This window comes from Corapipo altera, unplaced genomic scaffold (genome assembly GCF_003945725.1).
Source record: "Corapipo altera isolate COAL_440 unplaced genomic scaffold, ASM394572v1 0, whole genome shotgun sequence".
In the NCBI taxonomy this organism is placed as follows: domain Eukaryota; kingdom Metazoa; phylum Chordata; class Aves; order Passeriformes; family Pipridae; genus Corapipo; species Corapipo altera.
Genome location: NW_020884872.1, coordinates 83,854,687 through 83,877,716, shown reverse-complemented (window position 1 = coordinate 83,877,716; position 23,030 = coordinate 83,854,687). Strand labels below are relative to the sequence as shown.

The following is a 23,030-nucleotide window of genomic DNA, read 5'->3' as shown; positions in this document are numbered from 1 at the left end:
TGTTTAATTTTAGAGGATTCCATTAAAGGCAAACAGAACACATGAGCTTGTTTTTCCTGTCTCTGGCTAGCAGCCTAACCAGAAAATTTAAATAGAAAAAGAGACTTCTCCCCTTTACAAACAGACCTGGAACAAAATATGTATTAGTTGCACTTTCTAATAGTGTTGGAGTGTATTAAACTATACTTTGACTTTTTAGGTGTGCCCTAACTGATTCTTTTTAATCATTCCAAGGTCTTGACCAAAGATTTTTTTCATTTGCTGACCTTGTTCTGCCTTTCTACATCTAATCACTCTTGATTGTGCTTGATGTAGAAAATGAAACTAAAATTAATAATAACTGTGCAAATGGAAAAGGAGCAGGTGAGTTGTCAGTGTAAAATAATCCCAGCATATGTTGTCAGCACTTGAGTTCAGTGAAAGAGCCCTTTAATGGTAACATCAGCATGTACTTATGAGTAAGAGTAAATGGTCCCGTTGAGGAAAACTTTAGAACATACATAAATTACTTTTGCTTGGGTCTGGAAGCAGTCAATGAAGATACTTACTGGGGGCAAAGACCTTGTCTCTCGTGTGTTCAGACTATGCACAGACGTCTGACTGCTCCTGCTGTTGTAGCAGTGAGCTGTGGCACGTGGCTTCCCACTTCAGTCCAAAAGAGAGTTAGCTTTGAAAGAATTTAGAAAAGACATTCTGGAGCAGATTGTATATCTGAAATAAGTTCATGTGGTCTCTTTGACCCAAAGCAAATATAAGTACATGGTGTGGAGTAGCTGGATCCTACAGATCAAGAGTTAGGCTTTCCTGAGCTGTCTGGAGGAATCTGCCTAGCGGACAGGTCACTACAAAGCAGCAAGTGTGATTTGCTGCTTCTCAACATTACTTTGCAGATTTTTCCAAAATAAGGAATGTGAAAGGTTGGTTCCTGGAGCATGTGAGAGATTTGACAGAATTGTGGGTGTAAAGGCGGATGGGTGGTTGAGCAGAGATCTTCAAGCCAGCAGATGTCAGGCTGTTACTGCCAGCAAGAGCTAGGAAAGGAAAAGGTGAATGTGTGCTGATGGAAGTCAAAACTGGGAAGCTACAGGTCATCTTTAGCTGATGAATAAAAGCAGTGATGACCTATGGTAATTAAGTAGCATAGGTCTTCTGGAGTAGTTCCGTGGTTTGATTTTATTTTTTTTTTTTTTTTTAATATTTTATGGTAAAGGCCTGCATGGGTATTCCAGAATAAGATTATACCCATGTGGGGAGTTACCTTGTAAAAGAAATTGATAAACTTTCCAATATAGGTGAATGCTTGGGGAAGGGTTGAGGTGGATAGTGAATACAAAGTAGTGCAAGTAGAAGTTGAAAAACCGATGTTAGAAATTGAATTTCTAATGAGGAAATAAAGCTAACACTGGGGTTTGGGTAAAGGGATATGCTGTATAGGCCTGCAATATTTGTAGGGCAATGGAAAGACTTAGGGAGGTTATATGGACTAGTGAAAATTGGAATGAGGAAAAGAAGTGCTCCACAAAACTATCTGAAAAATGTGCCAAGAGCACAAGAACTACAGAGAAATAGTGTTTTCTAAGATTAAAAACCCCAAACAAATAAACTCCCAAAAAAACCCCAAAGAAACAAACAAAAAAAAGCAACCAAAACTCATTTTCTAAAAGAATCTGTTTAAATTTCATACTTAAAATTATCCAAAGGAAGGAGAGAAGGAAGAGGTGGGATTTTAGTTGGTTGTGGGTTGATGTTTTGGTATTTGTTTTTTAGGGCTTTAGGGGTTTTTTTTCAAATAACAAGACTAGGTTTTCCTAAGATTCAAAACATTGTGGTGTTTGTTTGTTGATACAGTTTTGTTGCATGAGGTACTTTGTGACCTCTTAGCAGATTGGTCCATCTTTCTAAATATATTAGAATGTCTCATGTTAAGTATGATACTATAAAAAGGGCATGATTTTTTTATTAATGGCTGAAATTAGCATTTCTCCTTCAGTATATACACCTGTAATTTTTGCTGTTTTTCTTCATAAAGCAGAAGAATGTTGATGTATAAAGAATATAAATGTATTCAATTTTTTTTTTAATTTTAGTAAAACTTTTGCCTTTTTTTTGCTTTTCTTCATTTTCCATCTGCAAAGTGACTGTCGACACTCCCAGTGGACTCCAGGATCAGTTCTAGCTTTCTGAACATGTTGTTCCTTGTTCTTACAGATTGATCACTTTGGATTTGATGAAAATCGTACATTCCAGCAGCGGTATCTAGTAGCAGATCAGTACTGGAAGAAAGACAATGGACCAATACTATTTTATACAGGCAATGAAGGAGACATCACGTGGTTCTGCAACAACACGGTATGTAGAAAATAAATTCTTGAATTACAGTCCTTTCTTCCAATAATGATTGTTCTGATTGTTATAGGAGGAAGAGGAAGCAGAACAGAAGTACAGAAAAAGTTTTAGGGAGTTCAGGGTGTTGTTTGAAGCCCAAAGAAACCAAAGGGATGCGCTGTGTTTAACTTCATGGAGTAGCGAAGAAAATTTCGGGAGGAAGCACCATTAGGTGCTTTGAGCTAAGAATTCAGAATTTTGGACAGAATTAAACTTATCCTAGTACTTTAGATTCCCCAAGTAAAATGGGAGGTTTTGCTGTTTGTTATCACTATTAAGAGAAGAGTGAAGTGAAATGAAAGAGGCTGGAAATCAAGGGGGCTGGATGATTCTTGTTCTCTGCAATACCTGTGGAAGTTTTTACTTCCCTGGCTGATACAAATGCAGAATGGAGTGTGTGAGCATTTTTCAACCTTTCAGTACAAAGTCCAGTAACACAACAAGACCGAGCTCAAAGCAACCAAGGTCTGCTTACTCACTTTGTTCTATCAGCAGGCAATCTGTGTCTGCCTGCTTCCATAACTGGTGGTAACAAGCTGTTATCAACGAGTACCATCATGTTGTACTTATTTATTAGTTGAAAATAAGTGTATTGCAATGCTCTAGATTATTGCTTATTGCCAAACAAGTTTTGTGTTTTCTGTAATGTAGTCCTAACTCAAATGCATGCTTTTCTCCTGTAGCCTTTTTTATTTGCTGTGGATGAAGCTCATGTCATAGGAATTCTGTCAGGATTGCTTGTGCGTAACCACAAAACAATTCTGCTTAATGTTTTGCAGCATTAAAATATACATACTTTCTTTGCATGTGTCACCTTCTCTGTGTGGGTATCTGTTTTATGTGTTTTCTTACTTCAGTGATACATTAAAACCAAATTGCACTCTCTGGTATTTTGATAGTGCTATCTTTCTAATCCAAGAATAAGAGTTGAAGTACATTAGACCAAAAGTAGAGACTTTTAAACAAGTTGAATCAATTATTTTCAATGTCTATTTTCCTCCACCCAGGGTTTTATGTGGGATGTGGCTGAAGAACTTAATGCTATGTTGGTGTTTGCTGAACACAGATATTATGGAGAATCTTTGCCATTTGGGAATGAGTCTTTCAGCGTAAGTGTCATCTTTTGTCTTCCTCATAGATGTGTTCTATACAAACATAATTCTGCATGTTGTAATCCTTGCCAGGGCAATTAGTGTTAACTTGAGTAAGATGTGAATGTGCTAGAAGAACATAATTATCCTATTTTTGTAACTCTCAATTCTAGGATTAAAAAAAAAAAATTATGAGATTTGGTTTTTTAGTGCTTCAAGGGACACCTGCAAAGAATATTTTATTTGTTATCGGGCATAGATTTAAACCTGTATAGCTGCTGTGGGGAATAGAAAGGCTGCTGCTGAAAGTCTCTCGTGCTGTATATAACCTGTTTTCTTTCCTCTCAGGATTCCAAGCATCTGAATTACCTGACATCAGAACAAGCTCTGGCAGATTTTGCAGTACTAGTTGACTACTTAAAGACGACTGTTGCAGGAGCCCGTCACAGTCCAGTCATAGCTATAGGAGGATCTTATGGAGGAATGCTTGCAGCCTGGTTTAGGATGAAATATCCCCATGTGGTAGTTGGGTGAGTGTACTCGTCCTGCTTAAACAGAGCAGGTATTTGTTACTTCCATGCTATAAATATTACAACTCTGAGAGAAGTACCATAATTCAAGCTGGCTTGAATTTTTCACTACTGGGAGAAGGAATCAAGTTACTTTGAATTTGGGAAGAGGCACATTTGCCTAATAAAGGCAACTGTAGGTCAGCAGGTACTGGATTATGTATATTTTCAGAGCTATCTGTTAGATTTGTGAAAACAGCACATGAACACTCACTTGGCACCTAATTTTTTTAGCATCTCCAGACTTCCCAATGACTTTAGGCAGGTCTTTAATCTCTTCAATGCCCTAGTTACCATCTTGGAAAAAAGAATAGTAATTCCCCAACTTTTTCTGCTAGAGAGTATATTTTTGTGGACAGTGGCTCTCTTCATTTGAGTTTACACAATGTCTAGTGAGAAAGACCTAGTTGCTAGATACAAATGAAAAACAATAAACTAATCGAGTCTGAATTTTTACTTCATGTATTTACTGATATCTTTGTACTAGTATCCAAGACTTATATCCTTCAGCAGCCTCTGCATGCAGACCTATGGAATAGTTTTGCAGCATTATGGTTCATTCACCTAGAGCGCAGTGTCCAAATGCTACTTAGATAGTGGCTGTGGGGAGGGTATTGACTGGAGGATGGAAGTTCACTTTGCAGAGGTTCAGGATCTTTTTATGTCCCTTTGCAGAGCTGTGGCAGCCTCCGCCCCAATCTGGCAGTTTGGTGATTTGGTTCCGTGCGGCGCTTTTTTCAGCATAGTGACCAATGATTTCAAAAAGAGTGGGACAGGCTGCTCAGAAAGCATCCGGAATTCCTGGAATGCTATTAACCACCTTTCCTCAACAGGTAGTACCTCACCAATACTTTTTTCAAAGAATAGTAATATTCGGGGTTGTGTTATGGCTTTCACTTGTGTGTGTATTGGGTTTCTTGAAACTATATGCCTAGTACTGAAAACTGCCAAGTGAACTTAGCGGGTTTTTTTAAATGCCTGGTTTTTTGTATCACAAGCTTCTTTCAGACCTGGTGGGATGCAGAATCCAGGTCCAAACATCCCTAAGGTCAGACAAAAGCAGACTTCAGAACCTCAAGGCTTGTATTCCTTTCTGACAAAATAGGCCTGATAGTCATTACTATAAAAAAAAGGTTTGTTTACTAACTGAGACACTCAGGTAGAGAAAATGACAGCAATGCTTATGGACTCAGTGATAGGGACAGACAGGGACTCAGTTGGACTTGAAGATTTTGAAGATCTCTTCCAACCTAAGTGATTCTGTGAGTCTACAACTACCTGAAAGGAGGTTGTAGTCAGGTGCTGACTAATATTTGATCTGCTATACTTGTATGTATATGGAATAATTTCACTAAATTAGTTATACTAAATAAAAATATTTTTTAGCAGCAGAACAAATGACCTATGCATTAATATTTAGTGTATTGTACCATTATCTATTTCTTTTTATTAAAGATGCAGGTTTGCAGTGGCTTTCCAGCACATTTCATTTGTGCAGCCCATTAAAAAATCTGCAGGATGCTGCTGTATTGAAAAATTGGCTGAGTGAAACATGGGTAAACTTGGCTATGGTGAATTATCCTTATAAAGCTGACTTCTTGCAGCCTCTGCCAGCTTGGCCTATACAGGTAATTCAGAACTAATATCTTGTAGAATTGACCATTTAGTTTAACTAATTCTCTCCTTCCCTCCTAGCTTGCACCTTTTCCTTTATTTTTTTGGCTCTGTAGAACCAACATGACCGAGAAAACACAACCAGGGTAACATCTTTGTGTGCATGACCTGGTTGGTTGACTAGCTGCCACTTGTAGGACTAATAGGTTGTATCAAGAGCCTAGAAGAAGAAAAGTGTCAAGGATGATTGAAAAGCTTCAGCTGTGCTGCAGAGCTGCTCTTGAGTAGCAGAAATGCTGCAGGAAAAAGCACACAAAATTAGGGATTCTGGTGCCAGGCGTAGCTGACAGAGCTTGCAACTGAAGAGAAAGTTTTGAGCCTCTGTCCTTTTTGATGTGAGAACTGGTGAGACAAAATGTGGATCTCCACAAATGTATTCCTTGCAGGGTCACTTCTCAAAGCAGAACCTCTTCACACTTGCAAACCTTCACTTGTGCAGTTCTGTTTATCCCTAGTGCTCTCTCCAAGATTTCCATTTTCTTGGAGTGTTTTTATTCATTAAGACCCTGGCTGAATTTCCCTGCAGGACTTTGTGTTACTGTGTAAGGTTGGTAAGACAGATAAGATAATTAGTATTTCAGGCTACTAAGCAGCAGTTAATTATAAAACAAAAATTTTCATTTGTGTAAAGCTGCCTGATGGAGGAGAGAGGGACGTTCATCTGTCCATGTGGCTGTCTGCAAAGGGCAGTATAAACACCTTGAAAATTAGTTCTGCTTTGTTGTCAGTCTGACAGAACCTGAGAAACAGGCTCACCTCCACCACTGTCCATGTTATCTCTGACTGAGGTATAAATCTAAAATAGAAAAGACTGCTATTCATCTGGACAGTAGTAATGTATGAAATCTGAGTTATTTAAGCTGTTCAGATACTCTTTTTTCTGAAACAGAAGCTCTAATATGACTCTGAAGATGACAAAGGGGGGAAAATGTGGAGTAGATGATCTTGGATGTGTTTTCCAACCTTAATGATTCTATGTGTTTTGAGTAGCTGGATATGTGTATCTTGCTTAATCTGTTCTCTGTTGTGAGCTGCCTACATCAAACTGCAGGGAACCCCAATCTATACCTGGAGCTTCTTTGTTATACATTTGTATGTGTTGTCTTTCATTACAGAGGAGCTAAATACTATTCATTAAATATAATCTATTTTAAAGTATGGTAAATGGATTGAAAAATTTGGTAAATGAAATATTAAGGTGGCACTGGGTCTTTTTTTCAGTTTTTTAGTCAGGAAATATAGAGTTTCAGCTTCCTGATAGTAGCATGCACTACACAAATGCGATTTGTGTATACTTTTAGTGATAATGCTCAGGATATATCATCACATATAAAGATGTTTTCTGGAATTGCTCTGACTGTACTTGGACAAGAAATTAATATCCTAGCAGGTATCATGTCCTAATATTTAATACCTATAGATTTAGACTTCCCCTTCTCTCTTTGTTGTAGGAAGTCTGCAAGTTCTTGAAGGATCCCAGGCTCTCTGACAAATTGTTACTGCAGAATGTTTTCCAGGCAGTAAATTTATATTACAATTATACAGGAGAAGCCTTATGCTTAGATGTGTCTGAGACTGCAACAAAGAATCTGGGCCAAACGGGTTGGTACTATCAGGTATGCACAGTAGCCTTTCTAAATTGCAACTCACTGAGGTTTTTTTGAGCTAGAGCTGGTAAGAGTTGTCAAGTCATTTACCTGTCGATATATTGTGCCAGATGTATTGATGTACTGATGAGAAATATAGTGACAAACCAAGTATGATTGTAGTGGTGAGGGCAAGGCAGAAAAGAGAAGCAGGTTTAGGTTGTATCTTCATTATCTAGCTAGTTGTTGAGTTTCTACTCATCATATAGACTGGAAAACTACGTACAGCAGCCAACTGTTTGAGGCTCAACAAGGCCAAGTGCTGGATCCTGCAGCTGAGTTACAACAACCCCAGGCAGCGCTACAGGCTGGGGGAAGAGTGGCTGGAAAGCTGCCCAGAGGAAAACTACCCAGGTGTGCTGGTTGACAGCAGCTGACTATGATTCAGCAGTGTGCTCAGGTGGCCAAGAAGGCCTAGTGGCATCCTGGCCTGTATCAGCGATAGTGTGGCCAGCAAGACCAGGGCAGCGATTATCCTCCTGTACTTGGCACTGGTGAGGCCACACCTTGAATCCTGTGTTCAGTTTTGGGCCCCTCACTACAAGAAGGACATTAAAGTGCTGGAGCATGTCCAGAGAAGGGGAACAGAGCCGGGGAAGGGTCTGGAGCACAAATCCTATGAAGACCAGCTGAGGGAACTGAGGGTGTTCAGTCTGGAGAGGAGGAGGCTGAGGAATGGCCTTAATGTTCTCTGCAACTACCTGAAAGGAAATTGTAGCAAGGTGGGGGGCAGTCTCTTAAGTAACAAGCAATAGAATGAAAAGAGATGGCCTCAAGTTGCACCTGGAGATCTTTAGATTGAATATTAAGAAAAATGTCAAGCATTGAAACAGGCTACCCAGGAAAGTCCTGGAGTCACCATCCCTGGAGGTATTTAAAAGACACTATGCACTTAGGTACACAGTTTAGTGGTGGACTTGGCAGTTTTAGGTTTGTGGTTCAACTCAGCCTTAAAGGGTCTTTTCCAACCTAAATGATTCTGTGATAGTTTGATAGTAATTGATAGTATTTACTGATCAAATGCTGTTTGAGCTTTCTTTTTTAAATACTGCACTAACAGCTATTGGACAGTCTCCTGGGAATACATCTTATTGACCTGCCCTTTCTTTCAGGCTTGCACTGAGATGGTGATGCCCTTCTGCACAGATGGTGTCCATGACATGTTTGAACCTGAGAAATGGGACTTTGATGCATTTTCAGAAGAGTGTTACAGACTGTGGGGAGTGAGGCCTCGCCCCTCTTGGATTCTTTCTATGTATGGAGGAAAAAACATCAGTTCACACAGCAACATCATCTTCAGGTGAGCCCTGTTTCAGCTTATAGTGTAGAGTCTTCCACCAGTTTGGGTTGTCAGTGAAGAGAAACTTGGCCTAAGTAGCAAAAGGATCTGTCTACAGCACTCCAGCTGAATAAATGATGGGAATGCTGTGTGTTGCTACTGAGAGTAAAATGGTCAATCTGCAGCGGTTAAAGAAGCCAACTGTTCTGTTACTGCCTCTGTGACTCAAAAAGAAGAATCTGGATTGAGATTCTGCCAAATATAATCTTCTTCCCATGTGGAATCCTTCTTACCTTGTGGCCAAAATCCAGGTTTCCCATGCTGGTAAATTCATCTAGCTTTTATGAACCCAAAGCACTGTCACTTCCACAGAAAAGAAAAGTCTAAACGAGCTCTAGCTATACCACAGAATCTCAGTACCAAAATTATTGCTCTGAGTGATAGCCTTGTGGAGGGGCTGGTATGACATTCCTTATCCCTTTGATACAGGAAAGAGAGGCAAGTAACTTGGGGAGTTTCTATTAATGCCAGTAGCCCTTTTCTTTTAGTGGTATTTAGGCAAGTTTCAACACAGTTGTATAAGATGCAAATACGAAGACATTTCCATTTTAGTAAGGCATACTGGTAATACAACAAAAGTTTGTTCTGAAACACCTTTATATGTGGACAAAAAGTGAAAGAAACTTTTCAGTCTAGTTCAAAAAACTGGGGCTTGCTGCTTGCTCTCTAGTCAGCCTTCACTTTCCTTATTTTTAAGATTAAACTCTGCTATCTTTAGAGGAAGGTTCATGTAGTTGTACTTCTGCTGTGTGGTGATACAGATGCGTGCTGTCTGTTCATCAGGTGCTTATGTGGTAGGGAGGTGTTCAGTACACCCATTGAGGCCTGTGCTTCAGGAGTCCTGACTTGCTGTACCAATTGCCCACTGTGGGAAGCTCCTGGATATATATTTCTCTGTGCTCTGGTTAAAATTGTGCAAGGCCTTCTCACAAAAAACCCTGCCACTTCTATAAAACAAGATCAGAATTAGTCTTTTGGACTTGGTAGATAGGTGTGCATTTTAACAGTATGAAGTTCTCGCTTAAATTAGGCGTTATTTTCTGGATTGCAGCTCTTAACATTGATCCGTTTGGCTCCAAAGGCCTGTTGCTTTCCTCTTGTATGCCTCTTGCTGTTTCTGTCCTAGCAGAATATCTGCTCTGGAGTGAGAAATTCCACCCTCTTTTGGAAAACTTTTTTAATAAAAGAAGTTTATTAGTTTAACTTAATTTCTGTGGAGTGTTGCTTATTTCCAAGGTCTCACAGCTCTGTACAGTAGAAATCTGCTTTGTAAGTGATAGACAAGCAAACAAATCTAAGTGTTTAATAATTTATGCCAGCTGAAGGAGCTGGAAATGAGAAAAGCCTGAAAGCAACCGAATGAATGTAGAAGTTAGTGCTGTACACACAAAGCTTTTGGATCTCAAGCTGGGATGTTTCTCTTCAAACAAATACGTTGTCAACACTGTACATTTTATATAAGAGCCTTTTATCCTCAAACACTGAAGAGTGCTTTACAAAAAATATCCCAGTGTTTACCTGGGATGTGGCTCCCTGTGGGCTGAAAAGGACTGTGTTTCAAGTGACAGGCAACTTGCACAACAGTGTAGCACAGGAAGGGAAAAATACTACATCTGAAGAGAACTACTGTAGGGTGAATTTATCCAGATGCAGTGGGATTTGGCCAGAATGCTTAAACTGGTGTTGCTGCTTCTCCCTCTGCGAGCAGTACATCACTCTGCAGAGTCAGTCTTCAATGGACTGTATGGTATTAATGCAGGAAACTCCATTGCTACTTTGGTACCTTCCTGGATGTATGTAGTGTGTGAGTGGTTTAGGCTGTGCACAGGTGTTGCTTGCCTGTCCTAGACAGCACATCTTTATTAAAACTTGTTTGAGGAAGTTGGGTTTTTCAGAACACTGTTTCCCCCTTTCTTTTCCAGCAATTTTCACTCCTCTTATTGGTACATGCTGTGTACTTGGTATGGAAGTGCTGTGCAGTGGTGGGAAGTGACATTTTAACACTGTTCATGAATGCAGTGGCAAAGAGCCTGTAGCATTTATAGTGTCTCATCATCAGCGTACTATGGTAGTCAAAATCAGCCCAGGTTATATCAGACAGTACAAAATTTGGTGTGCACAATCTAAAAATGAGTATTTTTCAGTTTGGATGGATCACACCTAGGTTGTATACATCCTTTTGAGTTAGGGCACCCACCTACCCAGTTCTGCACAGGGAGAGGCCAAAAGTGAAGGCTCTGTTTTGAGAAGTACTGGAGTTCTGTACAGAAGGGAGAATAGTTAGCACAAAAGGAGGGAATTGGTGGCAATGAAGAGAAGGTACAACTATGCCAGACTGAAGAGAAAAGGAGAGAGAAAAAAGTTAATAAAAGGAAACATGGCAGTTGTGGAGAGCCAGCATGTTTAAAAAGGATGCACAGACAGTGCTGCTAAGATTGTGTAAAACTCAGGGCTGGAGGGCTGAGGAGACTGAAGAGAATATAGGAAAGGGATTGCTGTGAGATAGGCAGAACCCTATGTATGCTGTGAAGGAAGTATAGCAATTGAAATCAGGACTAGAATGCTCATATTTTTCATTAGGTTTTTTTTTTGTTTGTTTTGTTTTTTCTGAAGTCCTACTTGCCTGACCACTGCTAGAAAGGAATGGCTGACTTTTTTATTCTTTCCCTTCTTTTGCTTCTTTGGTTTACATTGGGAAATTCCTGTCCTGTGAGATGGGCAACTGAGTACTTACATGCATGCTTAGTTTTAACACATAAGTAATTCATTCTAGTTGGTACTGAATTATGTTATTCTATAGAAACTGTTAAGACTTATGATTTTGTGGTGAGCCCTCCGTCCCCCCTCCTCTCAGCAAGTCTCACTTGCCAAACTGCGTCAGTGCCTCTAGTGCCATCATTTGGCAGAGGACACAGCCAGCAGCTTGCAGAAAAGCCGGAGGCTGTGTTGTTTCCTTGTGGCATGCTTAGTTTCCACATGACTAGGACCAAAAGATCCAAGTTCATGTACATCATGGGTCTCTCAGCAACTCATCCCCCTGTTGCCAAGGTGCTCTGCTGGTTCAGGTGACCTTTTAAATCCAATGCATTTGGTTTATTGGGCAGCTCTTTATGCTTTTTGTTTTGCAGATACAAAATGTTTCTCTTGTCTGAAGTCATATTTAGAATCACTGGAAGTAAAGAACTACAGAGACTCAAGATACTTGGGGTTTTTTTCAGTGTGAAACAAGTAGAATATTAGTTCAGACCCAATCAGGTTTTTACTTTTAATTATTTCTAAAAAACCTCTTTTTTTACTCCTTATTTTTCTGGTTTGTGTTTGTTCGTTTGTTTGTTTGTTTGTTTTAGTGCTGCCATTGTGGTATTTTTCTAGCTGCATATTTCTTAATGTCCAAGGATATTTTAATTTCTTAGTTTCATCTAGAATTTTACCCTTGTATACCATAGCCCATCTCTGACATTTCCTTTTTTGGGCAGGTCCAGTGCTCTGAGTGAGGAACAGATCTAGAGTTGCATAGTTCCACAAGTATATGGATGTTTTCTTTGTGCAGAAAGATGGACCATGTGTGGGAAGAGCATTACAGTAAAGGAAAATAAAATGTAGTAGGGATTATTGGATCAAGTCCAATGCTAGGAATGAGAGATGGAAAACTCTCTCCCCAGCTGAGCTATTGACTTGCTCTAGGGTCTATTATTTGGAGCCATATCTACAGTGCAAGGAATCCTTTCAAATTATTTGGGGTGAGGGAGGAGGGGGAGTAAATGGCATTAAATTGTCCTGTTACAGAGGAAGAGTCATTTTAGACGGTTTTTTGGGAGATAAAAGCTTAATTTTAATATGGTTATTTTTAGAAATAAGTGGACTAATGGACTGTCCAAGCATTTCTTTGCAAAACCAGGCTGGCACCCAGCTGAGACAGCAAATGTAGAACTTCCTGAAAGTTTAGCTCTAAAGGGGTTCAGTAGGTTATTTGTTTACGGCAGACTGTGAAGAAGGAAAGTGAAGTGCTTTGATTTGGGAATTTGGAGATGTCTTGTTTACAGGGGAACGTGAACCTTTTATGATGATTATGGGTGGCAATAGATTTATCTCCAGAGACTTTGGCATTGTTATAGATTACTATCTGAATTAGCAGATAATTGTGAAGTGTAGCCTAGCTTAAGATGCAGATAGCTCCATACCTCTGTCAAAAAGGTTTCTCTCAGCAGAGGGGTGGGCACAAGACATTGAGACAGGGCTGAGGTCTGTTTCTGTTGCTGCATATGCAAAACTAGTTGAAAGCTGGGTGAATATGTTGATGTGAAGCTGCAGCTTCAGTGATGATTGCCATGCACATGTATCCTGATGAAATACTCTTTCCTTATAGCAATGGGAACCTGGACCCGTGGTCTGCAGGTGGGGTGACCCAGAACATCACCAATTCCCTTGTGGCAGTTGTGATCCCAGATGGAGCCCATCACCTAGACCTACGTAGCCGTAACCCTTTGGACCCCAAATCTGTACAGCGAGCTCGAGCCTTGGAAATCTACCACATGAAGCAATGGATTGAAGAGGCCAGGCACAGTCACTGAAGTAGTACTGCAACAACTGTGGCTATCATACCTCTATTGGCTTTGCTGGGAGTAGGACCAGGCCTTACAATGTGGTCATTTGAGCATTTCCCTCCTGCTTCCTCACCTGCATTGCAGTGCTCACCATTGCTTGTGCCCATGAGAGAAGCAGGCAGCAGAGGGATGGAGAGTGTTCTCGGATGATAAACTTCAGTCCAAGTTCATGGATTGAGCTGCCTGCTCTGCCTTGCTTTCCTCTTCTGCTCTTCTCAAATGCTGTATTTTACCATGTAGTAACAGGTTCCTGTTCTAGGCTTGATGCTTTGCTCCTCACTGAGCTGAGTGATTGTTCCAACTGCTGGTACATACAATGGATTAAATGGCAGTGGTGTTGATGAAACTCCTGCTGCCTCCAGTGGGATTGAATTTCAGACATCCTCAGCTGGTGGAGATAATGGGGGACAAAAATTACATCTTACTGTGATGTTTGGTGGAGAGGCAGGGAAGGCATGGGGAAGCTGGCTGTGCTGTTTGTAAGGAAACTAAACAGCCCTTGCCCTTTGGAATCAGTTCAGGAATAGAAATAAATATATAATTTTTTTCTCCGTAGTTTTCCTGTGGCTTATTAATCAGGTGGCTTTTGTATTCTGTGCTGTACTGAATGGTCAGGGCTGGGCCCAGACTCACTCTGCTGATAAATGGCTGAGCATGCACAATCTGCATCGGGATTTTATTTTTTCCTTTGCTATTTGTCCTAATGCTGAAAGATCTGTCGCTGTGATGATGGTTGCCAAAGAAAACTGAGTATATTTTGTATGTGTGTATATGTGTGTCTCCCCCAGAAACACTTAGCTTTTTAAATCAGGAAGCTTTTGAAGCTACTCTCTTGAAGAGCAAATGTGACACTTGTGCTGGCTAGATCTTATGAAGTGACAAATAATTGGGGCTGTGCCTTGTGTGGGTTCCTCCCTCCCCCTCATTCTGTGTATTGTTCAAATTCTACATGATCTGTTTGCTGATGGCTCTTCAATAAAAGCCTTTTTTAAAAAAAATTGTTTGCTGGACAAACTATTGAAAACACAGAATGCAGCTATCCCCTTGGATCAGCCTAAAGCCTGATGCTGAGCTCACCAAGCCAGGTGCACTGGGCTTTCTGTAAGGATTCCAAACCAGACAAACTGCCCTGATTCATGAGACAGCATATTTGACATTAATAAATGGCTGGGGCAGTCCCCTCATTTTCCAGCTTTGGCTTCATTCACACTGCAGCCCTTCTTCAGAAAGGATTCTTTGCGGTTTAAAGGACAACTCCATTTTAGAACGACTCAGGCTAGGCTTCGTGTCCCCAAACTCTTAAAATTCCATTTCTGTTGAAAAGTTTTCTCAGCTTTGATGATATGCCTGATAGTTGAGTATTTTCCTAAGACACCAGGTGGCCTTTTCTGTTTCCAGTCTCCTCCTATCCTCTGTGAACAAAGCGAACCCAACACTGAATTTTTATCTTTTCAAACACTCCTGTGTATCTTCTTTTCAACACAACATCTTTTTCCTTGTCTTGTGTTAAACATGTAATTTATGTTCAGACTCTGCAATCTGAACCTCTCATGCTTTTGAGCAAGGTAATTACTTAGAAAAACTATAGAGAACAAGACCAGAGAAGAAGCACAGGGGTGAAGGAAGAACTATGTAGGATTTGCCTGAAAGCTGTTGGTGATTACTTTTCCAATAGTTCCAGTTTTTACATCAAATATTCTCCCACTCATGGACTTTATAGTAACATGATGTCCTTGATCTTTTTTGAAACTAATAAAAATTATTAGTTTTTTAATTAGGTACATTACAGTGAAGTTTGTAGAAATACTATTGTATCTTCTGACATGTTAATTGATGTCCTGGTTTACTGCAAGCCAAGGAATGAAACTGGTAAAAGTAAATATAAATTTGGGGATCAGAAATTATTTAATTGAGCAAGCAAGAGCCTGGTCCAACTGTTCCCATGAATTGCTCAGAGTGCTACTCCAAGTGCAAATTTTGGGATAAGCATTTTCATGTTATATGGATAAAGACATGGGGATATTCATGCACTGGGCTGTGAACAAATTAACTCTATATTGTTAATCAGCTTGTGTCTTCTCTCTTCCCTGCTAGTGAACTTACCGTCTCAGGAAATAGCTGCTGCTTTGTTTTTTGGAAAGCACTTTTTAGTTTCAAGCAGCATAAGTAATTTAGAATTTCATTCCTCTCTTCTTTCTCTTTTCACTCCTTTCATAAGCCAAAAAAGTTACCTTCAGTAACATTTAAAACAACATGCAATTTTTCAACTTTTGGTTGTGTGAAATGACATTTAAAACAAAAAATAGGTTATGGGTTTTTTGTTTATTTGTGTTTTTTAAAATAATCTTACTATTCCATTCAGTTTCTGTCTGTAAGATTGATTTAGGTGCCTTTGGATCAGGTTCTTACTGCTTGGACCAGCTTATAAATTAGGTGACTTGTTTTTATGTTATTTTTAATTGATCCTACTTTTTACTTTTTTTCCCATCAAACTGAGTAGCTGGAACTTTAGGTCTTATTTATCTCAAACATTCAGACTTCATCTTAAAATCCATGTACACATCCCTGAATGCTACCAAGGTTTGTGGTTTGGCTACTTCAGCTAAATGTTGGCTCTCCTGTGTGTTTCGTACAGGTAAGAACAGGTTGGGCCATGGCAAATGGTTGATTTATCTTTCCAGTCATATGATGATGGACCATACTTCATCTCAGGCTTATGTAAGTCAGAAATTGTTGGAATTTAAAACTGTATGTTTCCCACTCACTGGGGAAAATGCAGAAGGAAAAAGAATGAATGCTTTTCCCCAAGCATGAATCTTACTGGTGAACCTGCAGTTTGTGTTGATAAAAATGCGTTAGAATAATGGAATGTGGAGTATCTGGAACTGGATTTTGTTTTGCAAAGACATGGATTTTTATCCTTTGGCAGATTCAGAGTTCCGCAAGTGACATTGTCTTCTTTGCACTTGACTCAGTTGGAGCGGGAGGAAAACTAGTTACGGAAATCAGGAGTGGCAGGCAGGATGACAGGTGCTGAGCAAGTAACACGTTTGTCTCATCTTCCTGAAACAGGCTGCTGCTCCCTAAAATAGAAATAATTCTGGAGTTGAAACCATGCATATATGATTTTTACTCCATAGGAGCAATATATAAATGAACCTTTGGAGAGTTTGTTTGAATTCCATTCCACTTCTGTCTCTGTCGTTTGCTGTGATAGTGCCACTGGTGTTGATGTTTAGCATATTACTGGGTGTTAGTATTGCAGCCTCTAGGGTTTTTTTGGATTTTTAATAATCTAACCTCTTTGTCTGTTTTTAGACCAACCTTGGTCTTACAAAAATGACTTTGCAAATCCAGCTTTTTTAAGACTGTCTCTGTTAAAAAAAACTAAAATGGTCTGTTTTGGCAGTGCAGGTTAGCAGAAAATGTGTTACCTTGTGTTACCTGAGCAGTGAAACAATGGCAAAAGATATGAACCAAAGATGATATCTGGGGTAAATTCACAGTGCTTAAGTGCTTTTCAATTTTCCCCTTTTGTTGTTAAAAAATTCTGGTTTTATCATGTAAAGGTGCTGAGCATTGCAGCTTTTACTGGCCTGAGTAGACTTGTGCTCCTGTATTGTTTTGATTCCTCGATTTCACAGGACTGCTTCCAGCTGCACGAACATCAGTGTTGCAGCCCTAAGTCAGCCTTTCTTTTTTTTTTTTTTTTTTCTGTCCTCCCAGCCCAACTTATTTTACCAGCAAATCTGAAACTATTTGATCTACATGCTTTAGGGCAGTTTCCTTCTCTGTATCCTTTCAATAATACAGGTCCAATGAAGAAATTGCTTTACAACATTAGTTAGATTGCTGAAAGCTAATTTCATTGCTACCCTGGGCATTGCTGAGTTGGGGACCTGCTTTGTCCTCTCTGCAGCCCTGTGATGGTGGCCCCTGTAGTCCTGGGGTGTGATGCAGAGAGAGCAATGCCCACAGCAGGGAAGAGGGAGAATGTGCTCCTTTAGCATGGATCACCTTATAGTTGTGCCCTCCAAGGCAGTAATAAGTTACATCAGCTGTAGCTTATCAGTTGGGTTTTGGGTGCCAGATATTCAGACCAGGGGTGCTTCAGGTGTAACCTGTGGGCCTCCCCATATGGAAAAATATATTTTCCATAGTCCTCACGGCTATGCCCAAGTGTTTCCTCAGTGGGGAGTGAGGGCTCCCCAGGGCGGGTGGGGGCTGCCCAGCTCTCCGGGACTTTTCCCTCCACTGGTGATTTGCAAAATCTTTTCGTTCCATCCCCCAGTTTAGAAAGTAGGGGCAGCGAAACACTGAGACTGGGAATAGCAAATCCCTTCCGTTTGTCTTGTTGTTTTCTAATGTATGCGACCTCTCTGGGTGGTTTAAGCGGTTTAGGTACTTTCTATAAAAGGGATCTTTTAATGACAAAACTAATGTGATTATCTTACCAAGTGTGAGAGGCGTATTCAAGGTTTAAAGAAAATCTGTTAGAATAGCTGAATGTATCTGCTTAATCCTTTCTCTAATGTGGGTGGACAATGCTCTGGGAAGCAATTGGTCTTTCTTTCTTAGAGTAAATGCCTGGTCTCCAGAGGTAGGAACTTGTTTGCAGCTTTTTATACCCTTACGCTTCACCTTCTAGAGAATACAAAGGCGCAGGAGAGAGGCAGAGAGCTTTGAGAGGCCAAGTTTTACCTCAAATAGCTGGGGGTGTAACCAATACAGGGCCAATTCCGACAGGCGGCTGAGCACTCTCTGCTCCCTTTGACTGCCACCTGAATAGAGGGTCCTCCTTTTTGCCCTCCTGCAAAACCACATTCCCTGCAACATGAAATACAGCAACTCTTTCTCCTTTCTGAGCATGCAGTGAAGTTGCCCACAGTTACTTGGATGACAAGACCCTGTCTGGTTTTGTGCTTTGTGTGAGCAGTCCTTCCCATGTGGATCCATGGCTTTAGGAAATTCTCCAAAGGTCCTGTTTTCCATATTAAGCCCTTGGAAAGGTTTAGATCTGTTGACAAGTTATTGCAGAGTGATACTTGAGCAGGTGTGAACACAGCTGTGCTTGGACGAGGAGGAGAGCACCAAGGGGTGGTGCTGTGGGATGCAGACACAGCTTGACCCCAGCTGGTACCTGTGCTGTTTGTAGGTCTGTGCTTGTGAATCTTTGATTTCTGCATGTCCATGTGGATGCACAGTTCTTAGAAACATTAGGAAATCCTGTTGTCAGCAACAGTTGGCAAGATAGGTGGAACCCCTCCACCTTGCTGAAGAGTTTAACAAAGCAAGAGGTGGCTCTGAGACTCTTTAGCACATGGACTCGGCTTTATAGCAGAGACAAATAAGTTGCATTTTGTTATTTGTTATCTCAGCATCCTCAAAACAGCACATCAGGAGGAAAATTATGTGGAGCTATTGCCTTCCCAGTTGGAATTAAACACACTGTCTCCTCAAACCACCCAGTAGAACAACACAGGGAAAAGAGGTACCTCAACATCAGTGTGTCTTCTTCACAGAGACAGGCACTTGGCTATAGTTCTAGGTGCTTCTCTGGCTACCTCAGCTGTCGAGTTGGCATTGGGTTCTCTGCTGTGGGAAGAATGTATTCAGAAACTTAGTGCACAATCTGAAAACTGGTCCCAGATTGTATCAAACTGAGTTTTTGGAAGGAGGGAAAAGCAATTTGTACAAATCAGGCCTTGACATCTCCCCAGCACATTGCTGTACAATCAGTAATCATAGTTCAGGTTGAAGCGACCTCAGTAGGTCTCTGGTCCACCCTCCTGCTCAAGGCAGGGTCAGTTACAGGGTCAGACCAAGATGCTCAGTGATTTATCCATTTGGGTCCAGAAAATCTCCAAGGCTGGAGTCTGCACAGCCTCTCTGAGCATCTTGCTCATCTGTCCACGTGATGGAAAGGTTTTGCATCTAGTTCTGAACCCCTTGTTTAAGTTTACATGTGTTTCTATCCTCCCACCATCCACCATTATGAGGAGTCCTTTATGTCTTCTCAATCAGCCCTGTAGGCACTGGAGGCTTCTGTTAGGTGTCCCTAAAGCTGTTCCTTTTCCAGGCTGAATGAGTCTAGGTCCCCTCATCCTCTCCTCACGTGTCAAGTGTTCTAGACCCAGCCATCTCAGTGGTCCTCCACTGAACTTGCTCCAGTTCATCAACAGCTTCTACTGGGAGGCCCCAGACTGGCTGTGGTGTTTGAGTTTTGGCCACCAAGCACCAGTTAGAGGGAGATGATCCATTCAGTGGATCTCCTTGCTCTGCTCCTCTTCGTATGGCCCAGAAGGCTCTTGGTCTTTGCTGCCAGGACACACAGCTGGCTCATGCCCAGTTTGATGTGCAACAGGACCCCCAACACCTTTTCCACAGAGCTGCTCCACAGGTTGCCAGTGCCCAGCCTGACACCATAATGAGTCCTTCATTTCCAAAGGGACAAGACTTTGTGCGTGCTCTCATTGAATTTCATGAGGTTCTTGTCTCTTTCTTTCAGCCCATCTGTCTGAATGGCCATCCTTTCTTGAATGTATCAATACTTCCCTTTAACTTGGCATCATCTGCAAGACTAAGAAACCTGAGAACAACGTAGCTTTTCTTTTGTCTCTGTTATAGAAGACATGCTTCGACTAGTTTTTGAAAGCACTTGTTCTCTTAAGTTTTTGCAGCATTGAAAGGTTGACATCTTTCCTGACCACCTTCTTGCTGTCTGCATCCCCATATCAATTTTGCCATGGATTCTGCATTTGAGCTCAGAGCAGCTGCCAGGACAAGGGAGGAAACACATATGCTGCTCTGAGCTTTAGAAGTGATGCTCAGTCCCCACAGCTTCCTTGCTGCAATGAAAACAGAACCCAGTAATTTCCGAAAGAAACTATGGGACAGGTCTAACAGTTAATCACTGTCCAAGCAACTGGGATGAGGAAGAGGAATGGTCTGGGCTGCCTCCATACAAAGAGCAAGGGATTTCTTTTGGAGGGTGGTTCATAGGATCAAACGAATCTGAGAGAACTATGCACCAGATCTCCAGTGTTTCATCACAGGTATTACATAAGCATTTAGTAAGTAGGAGTTTTGGACCAGAATGAGACGAAAGAGGTCTTGACTGTTTTTCTTCAAGAGGAATTATAAACTTTTTAATGTGATATTGTTGCCCTAATCTTAAGTGGTGCTCAGCATTCCCAGGGAAGCTATCCAGTACATCTGGGCAGATGCTGAGGAGCCATCAGGAGTGATGGCAGGCACAGTTCAGTGTGTCACTATTTCCAACACTGGGCTTCCCTCAGCACCCAGAGTTCTGTTTCCACATCTGCACGTGCATCAATCTGATAGGAAGCAACCCAACTTCTTGCAGTGTCTAAAGCCCCTTGATGTTCCTCCAAACATCTCACAGATCCACTGTCTGCCCTTAGCTCCTTGGCTGAGGCAGGCTCTGGTGATGTGAGTCCCATTCCTTTGGTCCGAGGGGAGAATGGTAGGTTCCTCCCCATGAAATATGCATATATGTGTGAGCATGCATGGGGAAAAATCGTGTTCCTCCTCCAGAAGGAAAGGAATTAACTTCTTCTCCCCCCTTGCAGCCTGCAGATTTGTCCAGCCTCACAAACTGGGCTCTCCAGCTGCCCTATAACATTTCAGTGTGTGCCAGAGAGGACAGGAGAGGAAGCGAAGGATATAATTTCCTTATGGAGACCAGTACCCAAGGCTCAATCACCACAAATGAGGCCATTAAAAAGGGCCAGGCCCTCCCAGGTCATGCTGGAGGATAGCAGAGGCTCCCAACTTTCCTCCCAACAGATGAAGTCAGTGCTTACTAGGCAAACTAGACTAATAAATGTCAGGGCAGCGGGAGGTGAGTGCAATCAACTGCGAGAGCCTGAGTTATAGCGGTAACCTGCTGAATTCCTGGGTCACAAAGTAATTTACAGAACAACCCTAATGTCATTCAATAATTATTCTGATAGCCCAGACCCCGGGGGGCACAGCCTCCTGCCGTGGGTGTTATTAATACCATCAACAAGCAGCAGGATGTTGGTGTGAAGAAAAGAACTACAACACAAGCGTGTGAACCTAAGGAACAAATGGAAAGTGGTATTAATAGGATAATGTACCTAACAAGTAAAAAAAAAAAATTGATCTGTCTATCTTGTTCTAGCAGGTCATTCAGCAAAATATGAATGTCTCCCCTGTGACAGTGGAAATCGCTGATGGCAGTTTGCAACAGAAGGAGAGGAAGATCAGTGTGTCAGTGGCTGCTCATTTATATCTCCGAGCCTCTGTGATAGTCCCCATGGAGACTGAAGGGGAAGGGGGGAGGAGGTGGTTTCCAAGCACCCCCAGAATAATTTAAATTAATATCCATTGAACAATGTAAACCTTCCCTTTGACGTGGCGTGGGAATAGGCAGTCACAGCGCTCGAACTGGGTCAGCTGAAAGGGAAGGTAATGCCACAGCCCAGGATTTGATCAGCGGAGTAAGCCAGGGGCTCGACCTCTGCTATCTCGGTTTCTCCCTTCCCCTCCCAACCCCCATCCTCCAGAACATCAAGAAATGGAAGCAGAAATGTCTTTTTGTGAATGGAAAATTCCTGGATAAAAAGGATGCATATAAAATCTGAGAGTGGGTGTAGAAGACAGCATCTTCTGCGATGTTTACGGATCCTGGCACATGGGTGTCAGGAAATGCAAGTGTTGACAGGGTAGCATTGGCACAGCTGCAATTTTAAATCATTTTACAGCACCACTTTGGGTTTTGTGACCCTTCCTCTCTCAGCTGAAGCTCTATGAGGTCTTAAGGTGGCTGCAAAGGTGCAATAAGGAATTATATAGGCAAAGCCTGAGGGGAATCAAGCCTGAAGTAACCTGTGAGTTGTTTCACAGCTGAGAAGTGACAGTGGAGGGCTACTTGTAACATTGCTTTGATCTGGTACACACTGCTAACAAATAAGCAAAGCCCCTCTGGTTTTGATCCTTCCTCACGCAGAGGAGATCATAGTTTATTTAAACATGGGGGTAAATGTTTCTCAAGGGCATTTAAAGCATCAGGGAAGGTTTCCTGGCCATTATTTCAGGGATAAATAGCAGATGTTGGCCTATAGCAGAAGATATTTAGCCCCAGGGCTGTTCCTGTAACACAGTAATAGAGCTGTCACAGCTGTGGCCAATTCACTGCTTTTTCATAGCTTCAGTAAAATCCAGATATCTGTTTAACTAAATCAGAATTAAGCAGAGGTTCAGCAGCTGATTGATGTCCATCTGCCCAGGAGAGGTGTCCCTGAACCTGCAAAGCTACCACGCTGAGAGAAGCCCAGCAGGTAGGCATTTTATGATTTGGGCAATGCAGGGATGGACAGTCCTATGGCTGTGTAGAAGCCTCATCCCTAGAAGTGTTCAAGGTCTGGTTGGGTGGGGCTTTGAGCAACCTGATCTAGAGAAAGATGCTTGTGTTCATGGCAAGGGGGAATGGACTAGGTGCTCTTTAAATGTCCCTTCCAACCCAACCGATCCGATCTATGGAAACACATGTAAATGGGATTTCTGACTGGAAATCAGAGAGGACTAGGATGAGTGTGCCCTACACCCATGGTGAGCAGGCACAGTCTGATGTTTAAGCAGCAGCTCAGTCATACAACTTGTTTCACTGGCCACAAATCACTCTTTTTCTTGTAGCCTTTTTCAATGTTTGACCAGTGCTCTTCTTTAATTTTCAG

The 23,030-nt window shown here is 41.5% G+C and overlaps 1 protein-coding gene across 2 annotated transcripts in view; it reads left to right on the top strand.

Moving 5' to 3' along the window:
• Positions 1-23,030, top strand: part of PRCP (prolylcarboxypeptidase) — a 41,284-nt gene that overhangs the window by 14,060 nt on the left and 4,194 nt on the right. The window contains exons 2-9 of one of the 2 annotated variants that reach the window (XM_027656039.1): positions 2,209-2,349; positions 3,393-3,494; positions 3,825-4,006; positions 4,721-4,878; positions 5,501-5,673; positions 7,171-7,335; positions 8,478-8,665; positions 13,071-14,306. In XM_027656039.1, the coding sequence (XP_027511840.1) occupies positions 2,209-2,349; positions 3,393-3,494; positions 3,825-4,006; positions 4,721-4,878; positions 5,501-5,673; positions 7,171-7,335; positions 8,478-8,665; positions 13,071-13,275 (1,314 nt within the window). In that variant the 3' untranslated portion in view covers positions 13,276-14,306. Of the gene's footprint in view, positions 1-2,208; positions 2,350-3,392; positions 3,495-3,824; positions 4,007-4,720; positions 4,879-5,500; positions 5,674-7,170; positions 7,336-8,477; positions 8,666-13,070; positions 14,307-23,030 lie in introns of those variants that run through there. The other variant, XM_027656128.1, reaches the window with a different exon arrangement.